Consider the following 23478-nt stretch of genomic DNA (forward strand, 5'->3'; position numbering starts at 1 on the left):
TTAATTTAGGAACATAAAATTCAAAATTAAAAGAGAAAAGTAGATTACAATTATATTTTTTATGTTTCATTCAATATATGGTATTTAGATTGGAGTCCAATTGACTAATTCAAATTTGCTTCGCTTAAAGGAAAAAATAATGATAAAATATTTCATATCCAAGACTCGAACCTAAAATCTTTTTGTCGAGAAAAAGCAACTTATGGCTTCTCTCACTTCGTATCTGGTTGACATTGACCCCCTTCCAGAAAATAAATACAAAATTTTTTTGTCCTGATTTTAGGTGAAACTATTACTACTATAAAAGGAATTAATCTTTTTAAAAAATATCTAAAATTATTAATTATATTGAATTAAAGTATTTTTAAACAAGTAAATTTGACTTAAAATATAAAGAAGTTTTACCTAAATTTGTAATAAAAAGTAATTTATTTATTTGTAAAATTTCAATTAAAAATGTCTTTTAATATAAAATAACAACATGAATGAAGATATTTATAAGTAGAGATGATGTTAAGATGATAATTTTTAAATTCTATAAATAAAAATCATTAAGTTATTTATCTATCTTAATATATTTGGCTAGAGTTTTCATCTAACTTCTTACAATTATTGAATAATATTATGACAATGACTTTTGTTTCCTCACATTTTAGGTATGAATTGTCAAGTAGTACCATTTTCTTTCCTTAATTGATAAGTCATGCATTTAATTTTAATAATATCTGGCAATAGTCCTAAGAAAATGACAACATGAATCTGACAGTTCTAAAGTGATTTCTTCTTCTTTCCTTGTCAAAGCAAAGCACCATATTATAATGGGATAAAGATTGATCCAAATTATTTTCTATTATCATGAAAAATTATTTTGGTATTTCAAGTAGGAGAGGATATTCGGTTTCTCGATTTGGTTTTATTAAATTTTAATTTGATCGTAAAAAGTGTGCATCGTATTTTAAGTTGGGGTAGATGTTTGGTTCTTTATTTTGGTTTTATTAAATTTTTATTTGATTTAAGTAGGGGTATATATTTGGTTCTTTGATTTGGTTTTATTAAATTTTAATTTGGTTTCTATAAAGTGTTCATTACATTTCAAATAAAGTTCTAATTGTTTGTTAACCTTTTATTTTTAGTTAAGGAAAGGCATATATAGAGAGAGCGAGTTCAATTCTTCAATTCAACGAAGTTTTGAGATTCTTACACCAAATATCAAATTGAAGAATCAAAATTTTGAAAAAAAATTATAAAAAATCAAAGAATCAAAACTAAAACTTTAAATTAATTTGATTCAATTCGATTTTTAATTTTTTTAATCTATATATCCACACCTAATTTTAAGTTTCCTTTTATTTTTAATTAGCAATTTCATATTAAATTTGAATGGTAGGTAGAGCCTTACCTCATAGATGAATAGCAATAGTTGTTACATTTTAAAAAAAAATTAATTTCCGCTATTGTGAATTGTCCTTGAATTGAGAAATTATTTACAATACGTTTTTTATTTTCGTAAAATAGTTAGTATGCATATATTTTAGGGACAATTGTATATAATAGCAAATTAATAATCTAAAATAAATGAAGTAGTTAGGGTTTGATTTAATTGTGCTCCATAGCAAACGTTTTGCCAAAATTTGTCAATCGCCTCTCTCTCAAAAATCTCGCTCGCCACTCTCTCATTCTCGCTCCAATCTCTAGCTCGCTTCCTCACTTTTTATACAAACACAAGTGTATAAAAACTGTTTCTATTTGTATAAAGCAGAGAAAATTGTATAAATACATATATTTTTGTTCCCCTTTCTCCCCTCTTCCAGATCTTGCTCGCAACCCTCGCCTTTTTCACTTATACTAACAGAAGCGAAATGTATAAAATGTGTTTCTGTTTGTATAAAGCGTAAGAAAATTGTATATGCATATGCAAGTCAATATATTTTCGTCCTATACACTTATAATTATTCAATAAAAATACTCTCATGCCCAGTTTCTTTGCTTTTCTCTCTTTCTCGTTTTATATAATTTCAAATTGTATCTAATTTCTCTCTTTCTCGTTTTATACAATTTGATTCAATTGTATATTTCCTGTCCAAGTCTCTTTTATCTTTCTCTTTCTCATTTTATACAAATTCAAATTGTATATAATCGTTCTATACACTTATAATCATACAATTCGTTTTATACACTTCGTTTATACAATTCTCTGCCCAAGTGTTTTTCTCTTTCTCATTTTATACACTTCGTTTTATACAATTCGCGTCAACTGTATATGTATTGCGAATTATACAGTTTCTATGTTTACTATGGAGCGCAATTATGCAAACTTTGTTATAGCATACAAATATAAATTTTTTATTTGCTATATGTGAAAGTCGCCCCTATATTTTATACATTTCAATTTTCACTTGGTGAAATTTTAATAGGTAAGTTGTTAATGTAATCTTTGTGTTATCACAAAACTTATCACAGAGCAACCGAGAAGTGAACACTTTTTATAAAATTTTCTTCGTATCAAATTCGAACTTGAGATATACCAACATTGATATTTATTTTTAAAAAATGTGACTTTTCTGTTCAAATCTCAATTAGTCTTCCCCAATACAGAATCTAACATGTGTGGAAAATTAAAAATAAATAAAATTATATATATATATATATATATATATATATATATATATATATATATAAATTGATGATATTTGTGAATGAGGTTCAAGAATAAATAAAGGTAAAGATTCTAATCTGACAAATTCCCCCCTTTTTCTTCTGCAGAATTTTAGATTTCTGTTCTGCTGCTGCGTTAATCTCAAATTCACCATACCAAATCTCAATTCTCTCACTTTTTTCCATTTCTCCATTCCTCTACACCTTCAGGTTCTTCTTTATTTACATCCCACCATTTTTTTTAATTAAAAAGATTGAATTTTTATTGTTTTCTTGGAAATTCTTGAGCTAGATTTAGCTATATGATTTGCATGGTTTGTCTGTGTGATTTGTGTTTGTTGTTTTAAATTCTTGATCTTCATGCAACACCCAGATCTTATTTCCTGATTTCTCGGAATTTTTGTTCTGTTTCATGTTTTGATTGGTCGGTGTTTCTGCATATTGAATGCTTTTTTTTAGGTTTGCTCAATAGGAACAACTACGATTTAATGAAAGTGAAATTACACTGTGTGTATAGATGGTACAATCCAAAAAGGGATAGATCCACCTCTGGCGCTGGTTGCTGTATATGCTTATTTATGTTCTTGATTTTTGTTTAATTTTGGGTTGTTTTAGTAATAAAGTTGCCATTTTTTTGCATACTGATGAACCCCACTTGGTTGATTTGGTCCTTTCTGGAATTGTATATGGATTTGCCACTCCTACCTGACTGTAGTTAAGATATTTTTTTTTCTGAATTCTGATTGAAATGAGGATTATATAGAGCAAAACCCAATTCTTGTAACTTGACGTGTCTGTTTATTGGATGTTCTTGTTTATATTCTATTTGGATCGTTATTGTAGCAATAGAGTTTTTATCTTTTTGGTACCTATCCCCCAACATATGAGATTTGGTCCTTCTCATTAATTGGCCATTCCATCTTATTTAATCGTTTAACCAGCATATCCTACTGTTGTTAGATGTTATTTTTCTGATTTCAGATTGAATTGGAGATTACTGTTATCGGGCTTTATTTCCACCACTTACATTTGTTTGTTTGGTTATACAGTTGTTGCTCTTATTGCAGGGCCTCTTTTCCTCTTTTAGAGAAGAGGTCCACAAGGACCCTGACAAGTTAGAGGGAGGAGGCCAATGGATTTTGAAAGCAATAGCTGGATTGGGGAGAGACTGTTTTACTACCCCAGGCTTTTTGGTGGAGTCATGCTAACTGCAGCCTTGCTCGGGGTGTCAACTAGCTATTTAACAGGGATCAGTGCTCCTACACTACCCCACATTTTACCCAATCTAAGTATCTTTCGTAAAAAGAAGCGCGGGAAGAAGCGTATTCGTGTTTATGTGGATGGGTGTTTTGATCTAATGCATTATGGTCATGCAAATGCGATAAGACAAGCAAAAGAATTAGGAGATGAGTTAATAGTTGGAGTTGTTAGTGATGAAGAAATTGTAGCTAATAAGGGTCCACCGGTTTTATGCATGGAAGAAAGGTACGAGTTTGATTAGTTGCTCCATCTTTCATTGATCAAAATATTTTGTACACAAAAAAAGTAGTTTAATGCATTACATTCTTCTTGATTCCTTATTTGTGTGAGTGGTGCCATAGAAAGCTGTACTTTTTGTGTCTACCTTAGGAATGTTAGCTACACCTATATGTGTTACACGAAGCCTTAAAATCGAGTGACACAGTGGACTAAAGAAGATACACTGTAATTTTCTTCTTCCTTCACCACCCTGCCTGAGTAGGATAGGTGAAGAACAAATCCAGTCTGAAACAGAAAGGTTTGGTGTGGTTGCTAAAATTGTTTTGATAAAATGCAATAACTTTGGTAGTATGGATTATGAAATGCACGAGCTAATACAGTTCTTAAGAGGGACCTTAGTAAAGATGGTCTTGTTTTGGGGCAATCCATTTTTCATCTAGGATGACATCCTATAAACATGTTGATAACAATTTGTTATCAAGATTATGATGTATTATCCAGATGCACTTATTCAAGTCTTTGTTAACTATCAATGTGAGGCATCTTGATTGTAAATAATATTTTTCAAGATTCCACTTGCTTGAGTGAAAATGATAGCTAGAACTCATGAACAATATCATAACTAACAACGCTTATCGTTGTGTCCTGCATTTATCCAGTCTACTGGTCCTTTGGCAACGGCTGCAACTAAGAGAGTCTTTTGTCTATGAGTAGCAAATCCTCTTTGATATTATCAATGGATCTTTCTTTATTAAAGAAAAAGTATCAAATCCTCATTGAGAATGAGATCCCATCGCACATGCAGTTTATCCCAGTACCATCTCTGGGCTGGTAGAATAACTGTGGAAAACTATATGATTAGGTTAAAGGTCTCTTGTCCATTTCAGGACTTTTATCAGCACTGTCCATTGAAGTTTGACCTTGCATCTTGATGAGCCTAAGAAAGTTTTGGCATAAAGTGGATTATATGGAGAAGAAACTTCTTGAAAGAAATTTCTCCTTTTAATTTATGCTTATGTGTGTACACGTGAATGTCTTTTAGTTCTTGGAAGTTCAAATATAAATTAACACTCACTTTAATTACTTGACAAATAATTTAGTGTGGCTTGTTATGTGATACCATTTCTGTTTCAGTGTTTCCCGACCCTCACATGTATATCTAATTTAAGATTCTTTGCAGACTCGCCCTTGTTAGTGGGTTGAAGTGGGTGGATGAAGTAATTGCCAATGCTCCTTATGCAATTACTGAAGATTTTATGAACCGTCTGTTTACTGAGCATAAGATTGATTACATTATACACGGTGATGATCCCTGTCTACTGCCCGATGGAACTGATGCGTATGCACTAGCAAAGAAAGCTGGTCGTTACAAGCAGATTAAACGCACTGAAGGTGTCTCCAGCACAGATATTGTAGGTACTATATCTCTCCTATTCTGGTTCTGTTTTAAGATTTGATGTGTAAGCACATCATGCAATCTATTATGCTAATATAGATTAAATTCTCAAGAAATGTGCCTTATGTTTGTGGTTGACACTGATTTTTATTAAGATTGTTTTCTGTATAAAATGAATCCCCACCCACCTCGTTCGTTTAATTGCAAATTCTTCCCGCCCCTAGCTTTTACTTTTTGCATACATATGTAATTAATAATGTACAGAGGCTATTAATCTTCCATTTTCTTTCCTCCTCTTCTTCTTCTTCTTTTGCCCCTGGCCTCTTTTGATGGTTTTGTTAGCTATCTATGATCCTGCTATATATTAAGACTGTTTGTCATGTGCCAAAGTTTGGTATATAGTTGATAATATCAGAAAGCTTGTGCATAGTGTTTTTTCTGAAAGGAGCAAACTTTCTATTATCAAATTATTTCTCCCTAGACAAGAAATGAAAATAAATTGAAGAGATTGTTCAGTAAACATCCTGGAAAAAGTGAAGAAAAAATAATGTTTCCTGGAACCACATACTAGAGCGATGAGTATGTTTTGTTTTCTCATAGATTTTACAATCATGTTTTGTAGGAAGGATTCTTTCATCTGCTAGAAGTATTTCTCAAGATTGCTCCAATTCATCTCTTCCCAGCAAAGATGATAATTTGAACCATGTACATGCTGAGGAAAAAATGTCGAAGATCGATCACATATCTAGTTTTCTGCCCACATCTAGACGGATTGTGCAATTTTCGAATGGAAAGGTATCACAAGCTATACCCTCTACTTATTTGTGAGGCCTCATGCCAGATGTATATTGTTCCTTTTTCTATTTTGAATTTTTAATGTGAACATTATGAGTATGAACTTCACTGTAGAATTAGATTTTCTTTTTGAGTCGTTATGTCTGAACCTACACTTCAACAGTGCTCAAGGATAAAACTTTAGTGAGTCTCGCCTCAGATCATACCTGAAATGCCGGCTTATACTCAGAGGTAGATCTAGGATTTCAAAAGGATGGGTGCACTATTATGAAGAGGGCAGATCTAGAATTTACCTTTGATGGATTTAGTCTTTAATTCTTGCCATTAACTCATTCTATTGAAATTATAGGTTCAAAAATTATTCTTTTTCTTATAAATGTAGTGATATCACACACACACACACACACTCTCTCTCTATATATATATATATGTATGTATATATATGTATATATATGTGTATATATATATATGTATATATATGTATATATATGTATATGTATATATATGTATGTATATATATATGTATGTATATATATTAGTCCGTGTCGAAACCCGAAAATGTTGGTATTTGTTGAGCCAGTTGACTATATGCTACATTGTCCAATACTACTACTTTAAACATAGACATTTAAACATTATATAAAATTTTAAGTAATAAAAGCCGAATAGGGATAGCAATCTGTCAAACTTAGGGAGTTAGAAAGAATAAACCAAATGAAGAAAGAAGGAAAAGAAAAGAAGTACTCCCCCGCTCAAATCTAGAAAAAGAAAGGAAAAATAGTAAGACAAACATTTTAAACTGATCCTGTAAAACTATAACATTACTATACGTGGTCTAGAGAGAGGAGCTTGAATTCACGTGAAACCATATTCCTCCTGCCCTCCACCTAGTATGCCCCTGTTAATATTAGCAAAAAATTATGTAAATGAAGGTCTTTCTCATGGAGTTGATGAATCAGAATACATAGAGTTAACTTGGGCTAGTACTTACTAGGGAGTTCACTTGAGATAATAGATTGTCTATTCTTGTGGGAAAACAAAAATTTTATTCTATTGTGGTGAACTGTGAACATGTATTAATAACTGAACCATGTCCTCGTCCATATGCAATATCGTATGCTTGAACCATGCTTGAGTAAATGAATTCACTCTTTCCAAGTTGAAACAACAAAAATGGTGATAAAGTTACTTCCCGTTAGCTCATAGTGATTTACAGAAAACCCCAAGTTTCACTTCTCTTTTCTCATTGCAATCATTTCTGTTTGAGTTTTTTTTCCTCCTAGAGCCTTGGAAGTAATATTCTCCTCTTTTAATTCTTAGGGGCCTGGGCCAAATGCTCGAGTTGTGTATATTGATGGTGCGTTCGATCTTTTTCATGCTGGCCATGTGGAGGTAAATCTCTAATTTGGAATTTTGGAATTAGTCAGGCTTTATTATGTATATATAGTGTAATCATATGTGTGACTTTCTCCTATATTTAGCATATCTGTGATATTGTTAATCTGGATGGTTTATGGACTTCCTGTGAAGTTTGCTTCCTTCTACTTGCATGTAATGCTAAGTTTCATGGATTACGATGCAGTCTAAGTCATTATCCTTAATGATATTGAGAATCAAGTAGCATTTTATATTAATTGCAATAAATACTTTTGAACCTCAAAAAGCTCATTATAATAGTAGATGATGTTTAATGATAGACTTATATCCAAACTATTGAATTTTTATTTTTGCCTTTTATACATGACATGCTTAAATCTCCGATTCTAGTCTTTAACCTGCCTATAGTGTCTTCCATTTTTTTTTGCTCTGTAGTTCATTAAAATAGTGTCTTCTGACATTCGGCATCCTATACAGTTTTATGAGTAACAGACAATTTTTCTCCCATCTCAGATTCTTCGAAGTGCCAGACAGCTTGGAGATTTTCTCTTAGTCGGAGTTTACACTGACGAGACTATTAGGTACATTTGTGTTAGTATATTACTTGCCTATTCTTGGTTATCTGTTGCTTTTCGATAACATCCTTTAAGTGATAACCCTGATTTTATTTGTCAATGGACAAACTGCACTGTTGATTAAAAGGCTCTGAGGTCACATCTTTAAGTGACTGAACCCGTAATTATCTCAAAAAATCTTATTTTCATGTCAAGATATGCTGAATGTGATTATCTCTGTATTTTCACTTGCATGTTGAGATAACATGGTTTAGTTATGACTTTCTAAAAGAATTTCACAGTACTCCTTCAGAACCTGTGTTTATCTCATTATACACACTTTTTATGAGTACGAAGATAGAGAATTAACTAATTTTATTTCTTGCAGCGAACTTCGTGGACATCAGTATCCACTGATGAATCTGCATGAGCGCAGTCTTAGTGTACTTGCCTGCCGCTATGTTGATGAGGTCATTATTGGTGCCCCTTGGGAAGTGACCCACGATATGGTAAGTTTGCTTCAACCTTTTAGATGTTTTCTTTCTCTCTTATTTCTAGTTTCTTTAGATTTGTCTACTTAATTGTACTGATTGTACATTCAAAAGATAAGCAAAACAGATGCTTCTCTTTTCCCTTTTTTCCCCTTCTTAAAAGAAATTTCTTCTGCATTTGTTGATTTCACATTGATGAAAAAGTGATATTTGTGTGTCCTTTACCCTTTGCCCTGCCATACAAGTATATAGTTATCCCTGGAAAAGGGGTTCTTTCTGAAAGCAAAGCAGACACATAGTCGCAAATTGACAGAAATGTAAAAGGCCTAAGGTTTCATTAGGTGATAGTTTAAAGATTATGTAAACAATTGATATTCATTAGGTAAAATCTGCATTATCATATATCTGAGGATTGATCGATGGCCCATTAAATTGGTGGACCCAATGACTTGGAGACTTCATACTCTCCCTTTAACTGTATACTAGCAAATTCTTCACTATCTCGTGAAATCATATTATCTTAATAGTACCGAGTAATGACCAGCGCAAGATTTACAGTTCATCACCATGAAAAATGTGCTGCTGTAACTGAGAGCCTAATGTGCTACAGTTTGTGGATCATAAATAGTGCTTGAAACATTCATCAAAACACTTCAAAATGCAGCAATATATGTGGTATTTACAGTTCTTTCACAAGAGTGTTTTGTTATAACAAGCTATTCTTTTTTCTTAGGAATCAATTGTTTGTTTTTCTCTCATCCTACTCTTAGACCTTCAAAGGAGAAAGTATTTACTCTGCATTTCTTGTTGGTGACTAATTTCCCTTTTTTTCTATTTGACATGGACTAGGTAACAACTTTCAATATTTCTGTGGTTGTACATGGGACAGTTTCTGAAAGGAACTCTTCTACAGGAGTAAGTATTTCCACAATGACATTTTCTGTTTTATCGCCAAAAAATAATATTAGAAGCACGTTGCTGAGTAAAATCTTGGCTGCTGCAGGAAGAACATGATCCCTATGCAGTTCCTAAAAACATGGGAATCTTCCGAGTAATTGAGAGCCCTAAAGACATTATAACCACTTCAGTTGCTCAAAGAATCATTGCCAACCACGAGATCTATGTGGTAAGTGACACTTTCACATTTGTTGCTTAGTCCGTAGATTATACAGTGTTTTTACTCACATGCCACTTGGAGAGAGGAGAAGACAAAAAGGCAGACTTGTAAAGAAGCAGTATTTGGATTGACTACCATACCCAACAGTATCAAATTTCTATATATGATATAGACACTTACGTGGATCGAAATTTAGTGTTGTGTTCTCTACTTCCAGTGTGATCTAGTTCATAAAGTGTCGATTGACTAGGAAAGTCAAAAAGCATTTGTGGTCAGAAAAATCACTAGTGTAATAGCAGCGTTACAAAATAGGTTATAGATTTCCTATGATGTAACATTCCGTTGAGAAGCACTTGAAATCCTCCATATGCCACACTTGACTAACCACAATAGAGAATCCTAACTACAGGAGTTCTAGTTGTGCAATACATCACCTTAAGATTCCGCAACTGTAGGAGTAAAATTTAGGGGTTTAACATGTAAATTAAGTCCATTAAACAATAGTTGTGTGTCCACAGCTTATATTTAGGTTTGAAAGCCCATATATGACTCTGCTTACCTCCTAGACCAACTTGCATTCCCATGAAATGCTCACATCTCTCTCTCTGTGTATAAAGCTACAAAGAACATATTATCAATCTCCTGTTATCGGATTAAAATATTTGTTGTAATTTATATTTGAAATATGATTCATGGACATTGTATCATCCACTTCCTATTTGCGGCACATTGATATTATATTTTGCTAAAAGTCTGTTTTCTCTATTAGTACAAAAAACCTTCCCAACCCCGCCATTCCTGCAGGCTGCCAACCTCAACTTGCCTGTTCTGTTCTGAAGAATCACGTCGCATGTCAATATTTCATTACATCCTTTGCTCTAGAATCCTCATTTTTAATGTGAAGATTTCACTGTTCTTTGTTTGCAATTAGTTTTGCTCTATCATGGAGTTTGGCTCTAACGCGCCTTGTTGACTTGTGCAGAAAAGGAACACCAAAAAAGAAGCAAGCGAGAAGAAGTACTATGCAGAGAAGCGGTATGTTTCAGGCGATTAAGTTTTATGTTACAGTCTCCAGTGTGCCTCTTGTGGCTTGTGACTTTGGCGAAGCTGCTCTTTTATCAAGGTAGCTCGTCTTGTGTTTGTATTTGTTTGTATTCGAAATGTATACGTTCAAGGAGGTTTGCGAGATATAAGAAGAAAATTCATAGTCAGCAGATGTAGGTTTTTATTCATTTATTTATTTCTTGGTGGTTGTAGCTGATTTCCTAATCTCAAATCCATATTGATTCTTGTAAGTTAAGGAGCTGTTGTTCCATTCTTATTCTGTAGTTAATCAGTTTCAATTTCAATTACTGAACAGTAATTACAGCAAGTTGGGGGTATTGATTCTTAGAAACAAGTAAACTGAATATTGCTTCTCTCATTTTATGAAAGAGGTAGGGTCTTTTGATGAGGATGACTTCAAGTTTTAGGGGTCAATTATATGTTTAAATTGTATTATTTCCCATGAACATAAAATACACAGGTGTGGCAACTATCAAGTTTCTCCAATTCATAAATAAAATATCGAACAATAGCAAATCACATATTTCCATATTTCTTTTTGTGACTACAAACTCTCAAAATAATTTTATAACGAACTTGTCAACAAACAGCATACGTTCTTTCATATGACTTGTCTTGAACAATTTCATTCCCAAAGTGACTATTTTCCATTCCAGAATCTCCCAGTGTAACCAAAATTAGGCATAATAAAGAAAAAATCATATCCAAGACATGGTAATGATTTGCATTTTTATGTTGAGCTGAGACATTAGAAAACTATAAGCAGCTCATCCATCGACATATTAGATGCCATGACAGTGACTTTTAAAACAACGGCCTCCCAAACCTTTTCAACCCGCAATCTACTACTTTTATCTAGTACTTACTTCACCCTCTTTTACCTAGCCGATGCTTAATTGCAAGAGGAGACCCATCAAGAGTTCTAACAGTAATTATAACATCCTAATCCTTATGCCAGTTACTGTACCAGGGAATCGGTGTTGATGTGTTCTGAGGCGGTTGAGTCGTAGTCATACAATGCTGTTGCTGCCAATGATGCAAACCATCATTTACACTAACTGCACCAGCATCGACTGCAATTCTTGGTTCAACATCCACACTGTTATCTTCAATATCCATAGCTACTCCTTCCATATCTTCAGCATCCATCATATCTGAAACATCAGGTTGACTAAGGATTTCAGCTTCTGCTGCAGAAGGAAATTGAGATGGAACCCAAGGAACAACTGCCAGACATTCTTTCGCAGAACTAGAGTCGTCCTGTTGCGCTGCTTCATTAGCATCAACTAGTCTAAATGCATTTGCTGTGTTATCCCAGAAGACTTGACCTGCACAACATACAAAAACTGATTACTGAGCTTTGAAGTTCATTTTTCACTTAGGTAAAACACCACCTTCTAATCAAATCAAGGAATATTAAACAGCAACCAGCTTATATGGCTCTGCCCATGGATCAAATTAGACTGTCAAAAAGTTCTCGATCAAATTCTGATTTAAACAGTTATCAAGATCACATCCATTTCCTCTAAAAAGACAAAACAGTAACCTCTTTTTTTGGACCTCTAGCCAAAACAATTTTTTTCTTTCTAATCTAGAAACAGCGCATATCACGGAGCTTGTTTTTATTAACACCTTTCTCAAAAAGACTTGATGCATACAGGATTCTCAATGTTCCGCTCAGCTCCATGATCAGATCACTAAGAAAACAAGTTCAACAAAGAGAACAGGGATTTCTAACTTTTTTAACCAATAAATTCATCAAAAACGAAGACTGAGCTACTTGAGCTACATCTGCATTGACAAAAGTTATTCTATAAAGTACCTAAAGTTTGCCTTACCATTTAAGCTAGCTCACATATTAAATGCAACTCCAATCAGCTCATCTTCAACTGATGTATTGCTAATTTACCCTTGGGAAGATTTACACATCAGCAGAACTCATAGATTCAAGGCCAATTCCTCCTCGTGACCTCTCCCAAATTTAGACAGAGCTTCACTATTACATTTCGTTGTGGAACTCAACAAGTTCTTAAAACAAGAAACAGACCACCAACAATTCGATACTATGTTCATCCTGTTGATCTCAAGGTGATCTAAACCATATTAATATAACCTAAATAAGCTATGCATTCAATTTTTTCAACAAAACTACCAAATGATCTCATATAAACTAAATAAACAACTAAAAGTATAGAGACTAGAGACTTACTTTTGAAACCATTAAGAAACTGGGGATCCACTTTAACGGAGAAATTAGAAGGGGAATGCATAGGCTGTGTGTTCATAGGCTTGAATAGCACAATTGCCCTCTCTTCATTCGCGGGCACACTTGGCAGTTCCTCAATTACTAGACCCCTCTTTACTGCATTGCTTCCGAAGCTGGGATAAGTTGTTGCTTGCTCAAAAGCTATAGGAATCTCTGGTTCTTCAACCTCTTCTATTATGGGAGGCAACACCGCATCCTAAACATAAGAGTAAAAAGGAAAAAAAAAACATCACTAACATACACAGGCAGTTCCTTCAAAAACAAACTGAAAGGGGATAGCATTAGAACATTCTTTGATTTATCCTAAGTTCGGCGTAATTAAGTTCTAACAAATCAACTACACATCAATCCCAAACTAGTCGGAGTCAGCTATAGGAATCCTCTATATTCATCCTGCTCTTAAGTTAAAAAGGCAGCCCGGTGCTCTAAGCTCTGGAGTCCGAAGAAAGACTGGATTACAACTGTTTCCACGCGAATCTCCTGATCACATGAAGCAAACTGCAACTAGTACACCAAGGTCCATACAATATCAAATCCAAAAATCCACCTCAATCAACACTATATGCATTCTCCCCTAGTTTTTTTAAGTTCATACAATTCCAATACTCAAAAAATCAAGCTCTACCTCCATTAATTAAAAAAAAATTACAAAACCATCATAATAATCACTTTTTTCAACAGAATTTCATACACTTGCAGTTAAAAACAGAAGAATTTCGAGTTTTACCAGTCGACGAATTTTTCTGGCGGGAGAGGAAAGTGAAAAATCAGAGAATTCATCATTAACATCTTCCAAATCCTTCCTCTTCATCTTCAATGTATAGTATGGCTTCATATTCCTCTTGCGTCCAAAAGAAAACCCTAAAAAGCTATCAGAGATCACTTTGCACAAACCTACCTACTTCTCAAACGATCGATCAGAGCACCAACAAGAGTATTGTTAGGTATAGAATTGAGAGCTAGGTTAATGGAAGTGAAAGAAGAAAGAGGTTGGGAATTTCAGTTATAGAAAGAATGACGGAAGCTTGTAGATTCTTCTCACAAGTCCAGATTTTTCTGGAACTTTGGTGCATATAGAGAGAAAGAAATTGTGGGCCTTATTTTACTCGGGTTGGGGTCCCACACAAGAAACCAAATAGTCCTATTATAATTTGTTATGCATTAATTAGTGTGTCTAACTAATGATATCAAATAAGATTATTAATTATATATTATATTCCATTAAACAATTTCTAATAATGCTAATATAATTCAAATATTGTACCAACTTTGTTACTTGACTCATGATGACACGTACCGTAAGTTACGAGTAGGTTATTCATACATTGGAACAACAAAAAACAAACATATTGGGTAGAATCAACGATTGATAAGAAATTTATTACAATAAAATAGGAAACGCAATGAAAAAGAGAAATAACAGAAATAACATCAATATATACATATAAAAAAGAGTACATGGTCCAATCTCACAATCTGGTGAACGAAAGTACAAAGATACTTCAAGAGTACAAGCCTCAAAAGTACATACTTGTCTTGATCCAAAAGACTAGGAAAAAAACTATATATATTTGCATACAGACCGAACTAGGACGCCATCAGCTCACCCTCAAATCTCCGAAGATTTCCGCAGTCAAACTTGAATCATTGTGGACGGCTGGTGTTAGAATCTACATCAAGAAAACAGATGCAACATGAGTTTCAATACATAGGTCGATTGAGCTTGGACATTAAAAACAACATGAAAAGCGAAAAAAGTAAAAAGTGACAAAAGGTCAAATGAATAAAACGATAACAAAAAGTCCAACTACCACAAGTGTAGAAAGAACGGAGTAGTTAAGTAAACGAGCTATCTATAACCTAACTGCACCCCATAAACCTAGAAGATACACTCATGCGCAATTGGAACGTAAATAACTCAAACGGACACCATATAAGCCCGATGAGTACACAAAAGATTTAAGGATAACACTAGCTATTCCAAAACCGAACCATCCAACCCTAGACAAAAATAATGACAAAAGCATCCCCGAAGAACCTAATAGAACATCAAGAACCCAATAAAACATCATGTCATGACTTAAAACAAACTAAAAGAAACAGGTCTAGACTCTAAACACAATTAGTGAACATGCACCGAGGCCTCAAACACCATCTAGTAAAAATGTGAGACCTCAAACTGTAGCTAAAGAAAGGATGTCAGGCCTCGAACCATGGTTAAAAGGCTTTGAACACCTCCAAATCATACACTCTTCTTCATGTGGACACGCACCATATAACAAAAATATCTTCAAAATTTGGTTAGATGGAAATCCAAGAACCGACCCAATATCATCAACAATGCTCGAAATCACCAAAGAAACATCAGGACTGAAACATAAGAGAGGTTATGGATGAACCGTTACAAGAGTAGAGTTATCTTCTGGCTAAGGATTCATAATATCATACCCTACATCTTCTATATCAGTTTAGAAGAGTTAATTGGTCTGAAGTTATGTTGGAGAATTTTCTAAGGCGAGTAAACTGATACAATCTAGAAATCCCTCTCAAAACTAGTTAATCAACATGAATACACAAACACAAACTCAATCTAGTGATTGGTAAGGGGGAGTTTACCCCAAATTTAATCACATATGCTTTGAATCTACAAAATCAGAGTTTTTCCTTTACAAATCGCTTATGGTCGACTATCTAATGAATAATAACAATGTAAATATAGACGTTTTGACACCTAAATTTTAATAATTGAAAATAAACCCAAAAATAATATTATGGGACTTGTACCGAAAAATTATAAAATTGTCTTTGTTAATTGATCTCACTCGGCTTAAAAACATGTGCCCCAACAAGTTGCAACTGAAATCAACTCAAACAAAGCTCCATATCTAATACTATCAACTTCTAAATTTGCGAAAATGATCTGAATTTTTGAGTTGATCACAAAATATATCCCCATTAAATTAACCCTGAGAACTTAAAACTTGATTGCGTTCACAGTAGTCAACTGGGTTGGATCAACGAGGACTATTCTCCGTGAACATCTAAACTCATTCATGAACGTAAAGAGTTGTCGTTTCATCGAGAAGTTTCTTATTCGCGCCGCAAACTCCTTCCTTTCGACGTCAAATCACGCATCTTTCATTCATAGTGCTCGAATTTTGTTATGTCTATCACATATATTAGCTTACTCACATTATTTATACTCAAAACTGTAACGACCTGTTTAGTCGTTTTGAGCAGCAGATTTTATTTCTGGAAAAACAGGCTGAGACGACGGAACCCAAGACGGACCGTCGAGGGGATCTCATTCCAAAATACTTAGAATTCTGAAAATTGGGTACTGAAATCGACTCTCTGAACTTTGTAACGAAATGACAGGACGGACCGTCACAGGTGTGACGGACCATCACAGACTCTTAAGAGAAATTGAGTCTCTGAACTCTGTGACGGAGCACAGGACGGACCGTCGCAGGCGCGACGGGCCGTCACAGGCTGCGTAATCCCAGGCTGGGTCGGATTTCTGTAATTATTTTAAGGGGCGTTTTGGACTATTCCTGCTTTAATTATAAAGTTAGTGGGTTAATTTTAATAAGTCTAATTACTTGGGGGTTAAAAGAGGTAACCTTGAATTAATTAATGGGTTAATTCACCATCTTTTATACTTAATTATATGCTAATTAGGGTAAAAGAGAGAGGGTTTGAATAAGAAAAAGAAAAGAACAGAAAGAGAGGGAGAAACGAACGAGAAAGAGGAGAAACGAGAAGAAGAACAAAGCTTTGGGAACTTGCTTGCTTGATTTCTAATCTTCGGTGGAGGTAGGTTATGGTTTTTATACTATTCGTAGTAAACTCTTAATAGCGAATGATATGTATTGGGTAGTGTTGTAAACCCTTCTATATGCTTAATTATGTGTTTGCATGTTGTGATGATATAATTGTGATGAAATAAGCATGATGAAACTATTGAATCCTAAATCTTGAAAAAGAAACCCTAATCTACTTTGTTAATGATGATGCCTTGGTATAAAAGAAGGCTTGATGAACGAAAGTAGTGAGATTAGGGGATCGGGTGCCACGTTCCGGTACTAGGATAGTATATGAGGATCGGAGTGTCACGTTCCGACACCAGGATAGAATATGGATCGGGTGCCACGTTCCGGTACCAGGATAGAATATGGATCGGGTGTCACGTTCCGACACCAGGATAGAATATGGATCGGGTGCCACATTCCGGTACCAGGATAGAATATGGATCGGGTGCCACGTTCCGGTACCAGGATAGAATATGGATCGAGTGTCACGTTCCGACACCAGGATAGAATATGGATCGGGTGCCACGTTCCGGTACCAGGATAGAATATGGATTGGGTGTCACGTTCCGACACCAGGATAGAATGAGGATCGGAGTGTCACGTTCCGACACCAGAATAGTATATGGATCGAGTGTCACGGTCCGACACCAAGATAGAATGAGGATCGGAGTGTCACGTTCCGACACCAGGATAGTATATTGAGAAGCGGAGTGTCACGAACCGACACGAGAGGAATAAAGATAATGAATCTTGAAAGATGTTAATATATTCAAACTAATGAACCTAATCCAAATGAGTATGATGAGGAGGCGTGAGTCCTCATTGATGAGCTTGGTGTTGTAACCAAGGGTTATGGTAATTGTAAATGTTGCATGCTAAGGATATTAGTTGATTTTATGATGTTATCTGATATATACTGTTTTCTATTTTGAGTTGGCCGATGATACCTACTCAGTACTTGTGTTTGTACTGACCCCCCTACTTTTATGTTTTCTTCTTTGTTATTTGTGGAGTGCAGCAAACGCGCCATCGTCTTCAACTCAACCGCAACTCTAGCCAGTCTTCATCACTCCGGAATTCAGGGTGAGCTAATGCTTCTAGCTTGGACTGGATCTTCCTCTTCATGTCTTGATGCCTTGAAGTTCCGGCATGGACTAGCTTTTTATGTATTTTAGCTTCTTAGATACTCTTAGCTTTAGTAATTTGAGGATAGATGTTCTTGTGATGATGACTTCCAGATTTTGGGGATAATAATAAATGTTTGAGTTTTAATAGTTATTGATTTTATTAATGAGTTTAAGTCTTCCGCATTACTTTCTGTTGATATTATATTGAAATGTTAAGGTTTAGATTGGTTGGTTCGCTCACATAGGAGGGTAAGTGTGGGTGCCAGTCGCGACCCGATTTGGGTCGTGACAAAAACACATGAATATATGTGAAATTATTTTGTAACTTAAGTTGATCATGGGTAAAATACGACATTGAACATATAAGTTCGCCAATTAATAATCTAAGAAAAATTGTTCTTTCAATCACTCAAGGAAACATCATCTTGAACTAAATCAGATTTATATAAATATAAGAATAAAAACATCTTCTTTCTATTAAAATATTAAATAGATGTCTTTTAAGTTTGGAGAGTATTTTATTTATTTTTATTTGGGAAAAGAATCGCCACTTAATATTTTAGGAAGATTAAGACAACTTTAAATTTCAAAAGATTTAAAATAGAAAAACCAATTGAATATAAAAGAGAACATTCTTGTCTAAAATATGACTCAAGTAAAGAAAGTTTCAAAAAATTTCAAATAAAAGATTTATAATTCATTAATATGAGAATAACTCATCGGAGAATTTGAATTAAGTTTAAACTTTAAGATTTGTTATCAAAGCAAGTAATTACTAAACAAATTAGTAGTTTTTTTAAAAAATATTTAAATAGTAATTTCTTTAAAAATATAAGTTTTAAAAAATAATGAAAAATATTAATTGAGCTTTTTTAAAAAAAATTTAAAGGTTGTTTTAATCTTCACCGATGTTCTTGCTAAGTAAGATGACCAGGCTGGAACTAAAGTTTTTATTCTTTCCCTACCATATATCTCCAATAACACATAAAGTCAATGTAATATGAATATATTATGTTAATACTATTAAATGGTTTATACAAGCTCAAATTTTGATGCAGTATTTTTTTCTCTTAAAGTTTCAGCAAATAAGAGATCTAATTCCAAAAAAGAAAGAAAAATTCTAATCTCAGAATATCTAAAAAAGAAGATATTACCAACATGCATATTTGATCAACTTATTTATAAAAAAAAAATCAGTAATATGAATTGTAACTAAAAATTAAAGTAACCGATCATTTTATCTTACCTGAACGTTATGACACCCATTACCTCCAAATCCTAAATCGGCCCCTGATTTCAATATGTATATCAAATGAATCTGTAGTTATTTAATATAAACATATTTGTATTCATGTAGTTTTTTTTTGTATTTATTTTTCTCTTTAAAATTATGTATCCTTTCCTAAGTCGTATTCATTCCAATAGGTATATTATTTATATTTGTATTCATTCTAGTTTTTATACTGTATTTTGTATAATGATATATAAAATACAAACATAATATGATGGGAAAGTGAAAATAAAACTGAAAAACAATAAATGAATATTTGTTGTAATCATTTTTAAATAAAATACATAACTAGTTGGTATACCTTTGGAATGAACATAAATTACGAACTAATACAACATTCATAAACTATGCAACCTGAGATTTTGAATAAATACAAATATTAAAAGCACACGTATTGATTTGAATACGAGTTGAGAGATGATGAAAAATTCTAAAGAGAAAAACTATAAAAACAAAACAAACTAATAAAAAGTTGTTATTCCTATAAATAAAATACACAACTAGTTCGCATATCGTTATGATGAATACAAATTAAGAACAAATACAAAATTCATGACTATACAACAAGAGATTTCGAATCAAAGCAAATATTGAAAGCATACATATAATGGTTTGAATACAAATTGAAAAATAATACAAAAATGTAAAAGAAATTATAAATACAAAATAAACTATTAGGAAATTATTCTTCATTTTGGCGTTCTCCATGTTTTTCGAAATTTGATGAAATAATGTATACTGATTGTTTTTCAACTAAGAAAATCCTTGAATTAATGTAAAGATTTTGTTGAAGAATCAAATTTTGAATAACTTTTGTTTGAAGAATAAAGAAAATTTGGGAACTTGAAAGGTGGGAATTACTTTTTAGAGAATGACATGAAAAAGGGAGAAATAAGATGAGGAGAGAATATTGTATTTGTTTTTTATTTTAAATTTGTTATTGGTTAGAGTTTGGTCCAGTTATGGAATCTTTTAATTAATAAAAGGAAATCCCAAAAATAATAAATGTGAATACAAATTATTTTTGAAAATATTATCATTATGATATATTAAATAAATATTTTAAAGTATTGTTATCTTAACTAAATATGTTTTATATTATGTCTATATAGCTAATTTTCTCATAAATAATTAAGAGGGAGAAGTATTGGGCCCAAGTATGGTTTCTGTCTATCTGGGTCAATACTTCGGCCTAATTCATGATTTTAGGCTTTGGCCCAATCTCCCTGTCCTAAAAGGGAAAATTACATAAACTGATACATTTTAATAAATAATTACTAAATTTAGTGATATTTTTTATTTATTACCATTTATAGCAATATTATATTAAATATGTGATATGGATTAAAAATGAATTATGTATACAATATATATAAATTATAATTATTTTTTAAAATATACTATGTTTGGTAAAAATTTGACACATTGTATTATAAATGTATTAAAATGTGTGATAAATGATTATCCATCATTAAAACTTGTATTATATGTGAATAATAAATTGTTCTTTGTAATATGTATTAAACTTGTATTATAAATGAATTAAAACTGATCAAGTGAAAAAACATATATTATTATTATAAATGGTCAATACTTTTTTATTATAGTATATTTATGTAAGTTCCCCGTCCTAAAACTAGCAATAGGGCTGCCAAAATAGATGGGCTTTTTGCCCATTTATCTCAAAATCCGAGAAATTGACACAGACAGACAACTATTATATACAATTGGCAACATATAGCTCAATATTGATTGAACAACTTTCACATATACCAAACACAAAATTCATACTTGTATGTTATAGCGTTTTCATAATTACACTCCATAGCAAACATAAATATGTATTCGCTATACATATACAAAGAAATCAATTGTATAATGTATAAATTATAGGAATCACATAGTATGAGATATAAATTACATTCTATTCCTATTAGTTTTCATTTTACAGAAATCCCTTAAAATAAGAGGATATGGATACATAAGTGGTGGTCGGATACATGATTTATGATACATTCAAATATGGCATTGTTGCGCTTAAAAAGAAAAAAATAACGTAAATTTTATTTTAATTAATTTCAATCTCATAAATCACTCATAACATGTTGTAAAATACTCCATCTAATACCTAACAGGTTCACAAATTTGAAATTTCACATTCACAACTTCTCCATCGAGGAACCATTACTGTCGAAAAAGTTCTAAATTCAAATAACTCGAAAAAATCATTGTAGAAGATGAATATATTGATTTTGTTGAGGTTGGGTGAGCGATGCGATTTATGAAGCTTGTTGGACAATCCGTTTCATTTATGAATCCGAAGCGACAAGATTGTAGTAGTACCCTGAGTTGAGATGACTCAAAACTTAACGAAGATGGTGAAAGATGCAACGTTCTTTGCTATGTCTGTAGGAGCCTTCGCTTTATGGTAAACCATGGGCGAAACCCATGTCTAGGTCGCTCTTCATCAATATGAGATTGAGAAGCAAGAGAGAACGAAGAAGAAAGCAAATATCAGAAGAATGAGAGCAGAGCTGACTAGAGAAAACAAAGAGTGGAAGTCTTTTGCCTAAGCTGCCAAGAATTGTAAACCGAGTTGCATTCAATTCAATAATTTGTTTTTGCTATCTTTTTGAATATTTCTGGACTTTTGCTTCTATTTCTAATTTCCATAAAAATTATGTTATGATGGTGATGAATAGCTTCAATTTACTTAAGTATGGATCTCTGAAAGTTTGGATATGTCTCAGTGTTCTTAAGATGGTACCATTCAATATGGTTCAGATACATTACATATCATGAACTAGTTGGAAATGAATCCGATACAATAAGGTTGAAAAAAATATGTAATTGTGATAGATTTCAACTAGACGAGATACATTGTGGATAAGAAGAATATATGACTCATGATACATTACTATTATTAAACTCTTTAATACATTGCTAAGTAGTGTAATCCTATTTGATACATTAGAGAAGTAAAGATTGCCCGTAAAATATTCAATTTTAGATCGATACATTATTATGTGATAGTTATTAAGTATCCCATACATATAGTTTTAAAATTTAATTTTTTAGCAAATCAAACTTTGCTTACGGTTTTTTAAAATTCTTTTGCAAAAATAAATTTTTTAAAAAATAAAACAAAAAATTAAGGAAATATCCACTTTCTTTTTACATTGAAACAAAAAAGGCACTTAAGTATCAATTGAAGGTGATACTTATATATAGAACCATTAGCTAAGTTTAAAAATAATATTAAATTCTCTTTATCATAAAATTAGAGATTTGCATTCTTTATTATAATATGTAGTTTATTTAAAGAATTAACAACTCCAGTTCACACAAAAAAGATATCTTGACTATCATATATAATCTAGTCTCATCATTGTTTTTTCAAACAAGATGTTTCTAAGCAATTATGTCATGGTTGTTCGTTCCTTCACATTTCTTTGTATTTATTTTTTAGTCTTAAACAAATTATAATTTGAAGTCTATAATTAGTTATATATATGCAGATTATACGATAAATAAGATTATTTTCAAATAATGAATGCATATCATATACCTATTGTTCGATCTGATACACAATGCTCCACTTATAGAACATAATGGTTTATAAATCAAGATTATTATTGGGTAATATGTATATATACATCACATTCTAAGTTGGGTTGACTAAACAAATATGAAAGGGTGCAAATACAACTAATTTATTGTTCTCTATATAGCCTTTTAAATTTGAACAAGACTTATGATACATTAAAAAACTTGACACATATAAATGATATGTTATATTCAAAAATATTAGTTTTATATATCAGTACCTTAAATATGAATATGATACATTGCATAAAATAAAATTTACTGCGAAAGTGATTTATCATATCAGTGATGACACTAACAAAGAGAAATTTAAGATTCAAAATAAATGAGACGTGAGAGAACAAATCTGAAAATTAAAAAAATGAAGGAAGGAAAGATTGAGGGAGTGAAAATAGGAACATATTGAGTGAGTTAAAATAGGGAGATAGAGGGAGTGAAATAAGGAGT

General features: G+C 32.5%; 3 protein-coding genes across 6 annotated transcripts; 2 read left to right on the top strand and 1 right to left on the bottom strand.

The window, feature by feature from the left end:
* Nucleotides 1–2605: 2605 nt before the first annotated feature.
* On the top strand, nt 2606–11213 carry LOC101265643 (ethanolamine-phosphate cytidylyltransferase). Of its 4 annotated transcripts, none has more exons than XM_010323241.4 (10): nt 2606–2719; nt 3705–4140; nt 5315–5550; nt 6153–6325; nt 7646–7717; nt 8216–8283; nt 8645–8765; nt 9597–9662; nt 9751–9873; nt 10847–11213. In XM_010323241.4, the coding sequence occupies exons 2-10, from the start codon at nt 3788–3790 to the stop codon at nt 10916–10918; spliced, it is 1284 nt and encodes a 427-aa protein (XP_010321543.1). In that variant the 5' UTR covers nt 2606–2719; nt 3705–3787; the 3' UTR covers nt 10919–11213. The 4 variants fall into 4 exon arrangements, 3 of the variants coding, with proteins under 3 accessions (XP_010321543.1, XP_069154200.1, XP_004240130.1); XM_004240082.5 differs by having other exon boundaries at nt 2679–2865; XR_011221395.1 differs by lacking the exon at nt 9597–9662 and having other exon boundaries at nt 2679–2865; nt 8645–8790; nt 9716–9873.
* A 247-nt stretch (nt 11214–11460) lies between these two features.
* LOC101265337 (uncharacterized) lies at nt 11461–14353 on the bottom strand. The gene is made up of 3 exons (XM_004240081.5): nt 13923–14353; nt 13139–13391; nt 11461–12257 (listed from the first exon to the last, which is right to left on the bottom strand). Exons 1-3 carry the CDS (start codon nt 14028–14030, stop codon nt 11872–11874), a joined length of 747 nt encoding a protein of 248 aa, XP_004240129.1. The 5' UTR covers nt 14031–14353; the 3' UTR covers nt 11461–11871.
* Nucleotides 14354–21544: 7191 nt separating this feature from the next.
* LOC138348439 (uncharacterized) lies at nt 21545–21998 on the top strand. The gene is given in 1 exon segment (XM_069297631.1): nt 21545–21998. A coding segment is annotated over 1 exon segment (219 nt). The 5' UTR covers nt 21545–21779.
* Nucleotides 21999–23478: the final 1480 nt, after the last annotated feature.

The sequence above is a fragment of the Solanum lycopersicum genome, chromosome 5, assembly GCF_036512215.1.
Source record: "Solanum lycopersicum chromosome 5, SLM_r2.1".
Lineage (NCBI taxonomy): Eukaryota > Viridiplantae > Streptophyta > Magnoliopsida > Solanales > Solanaceae > Solanum > Solanum lycopersicum.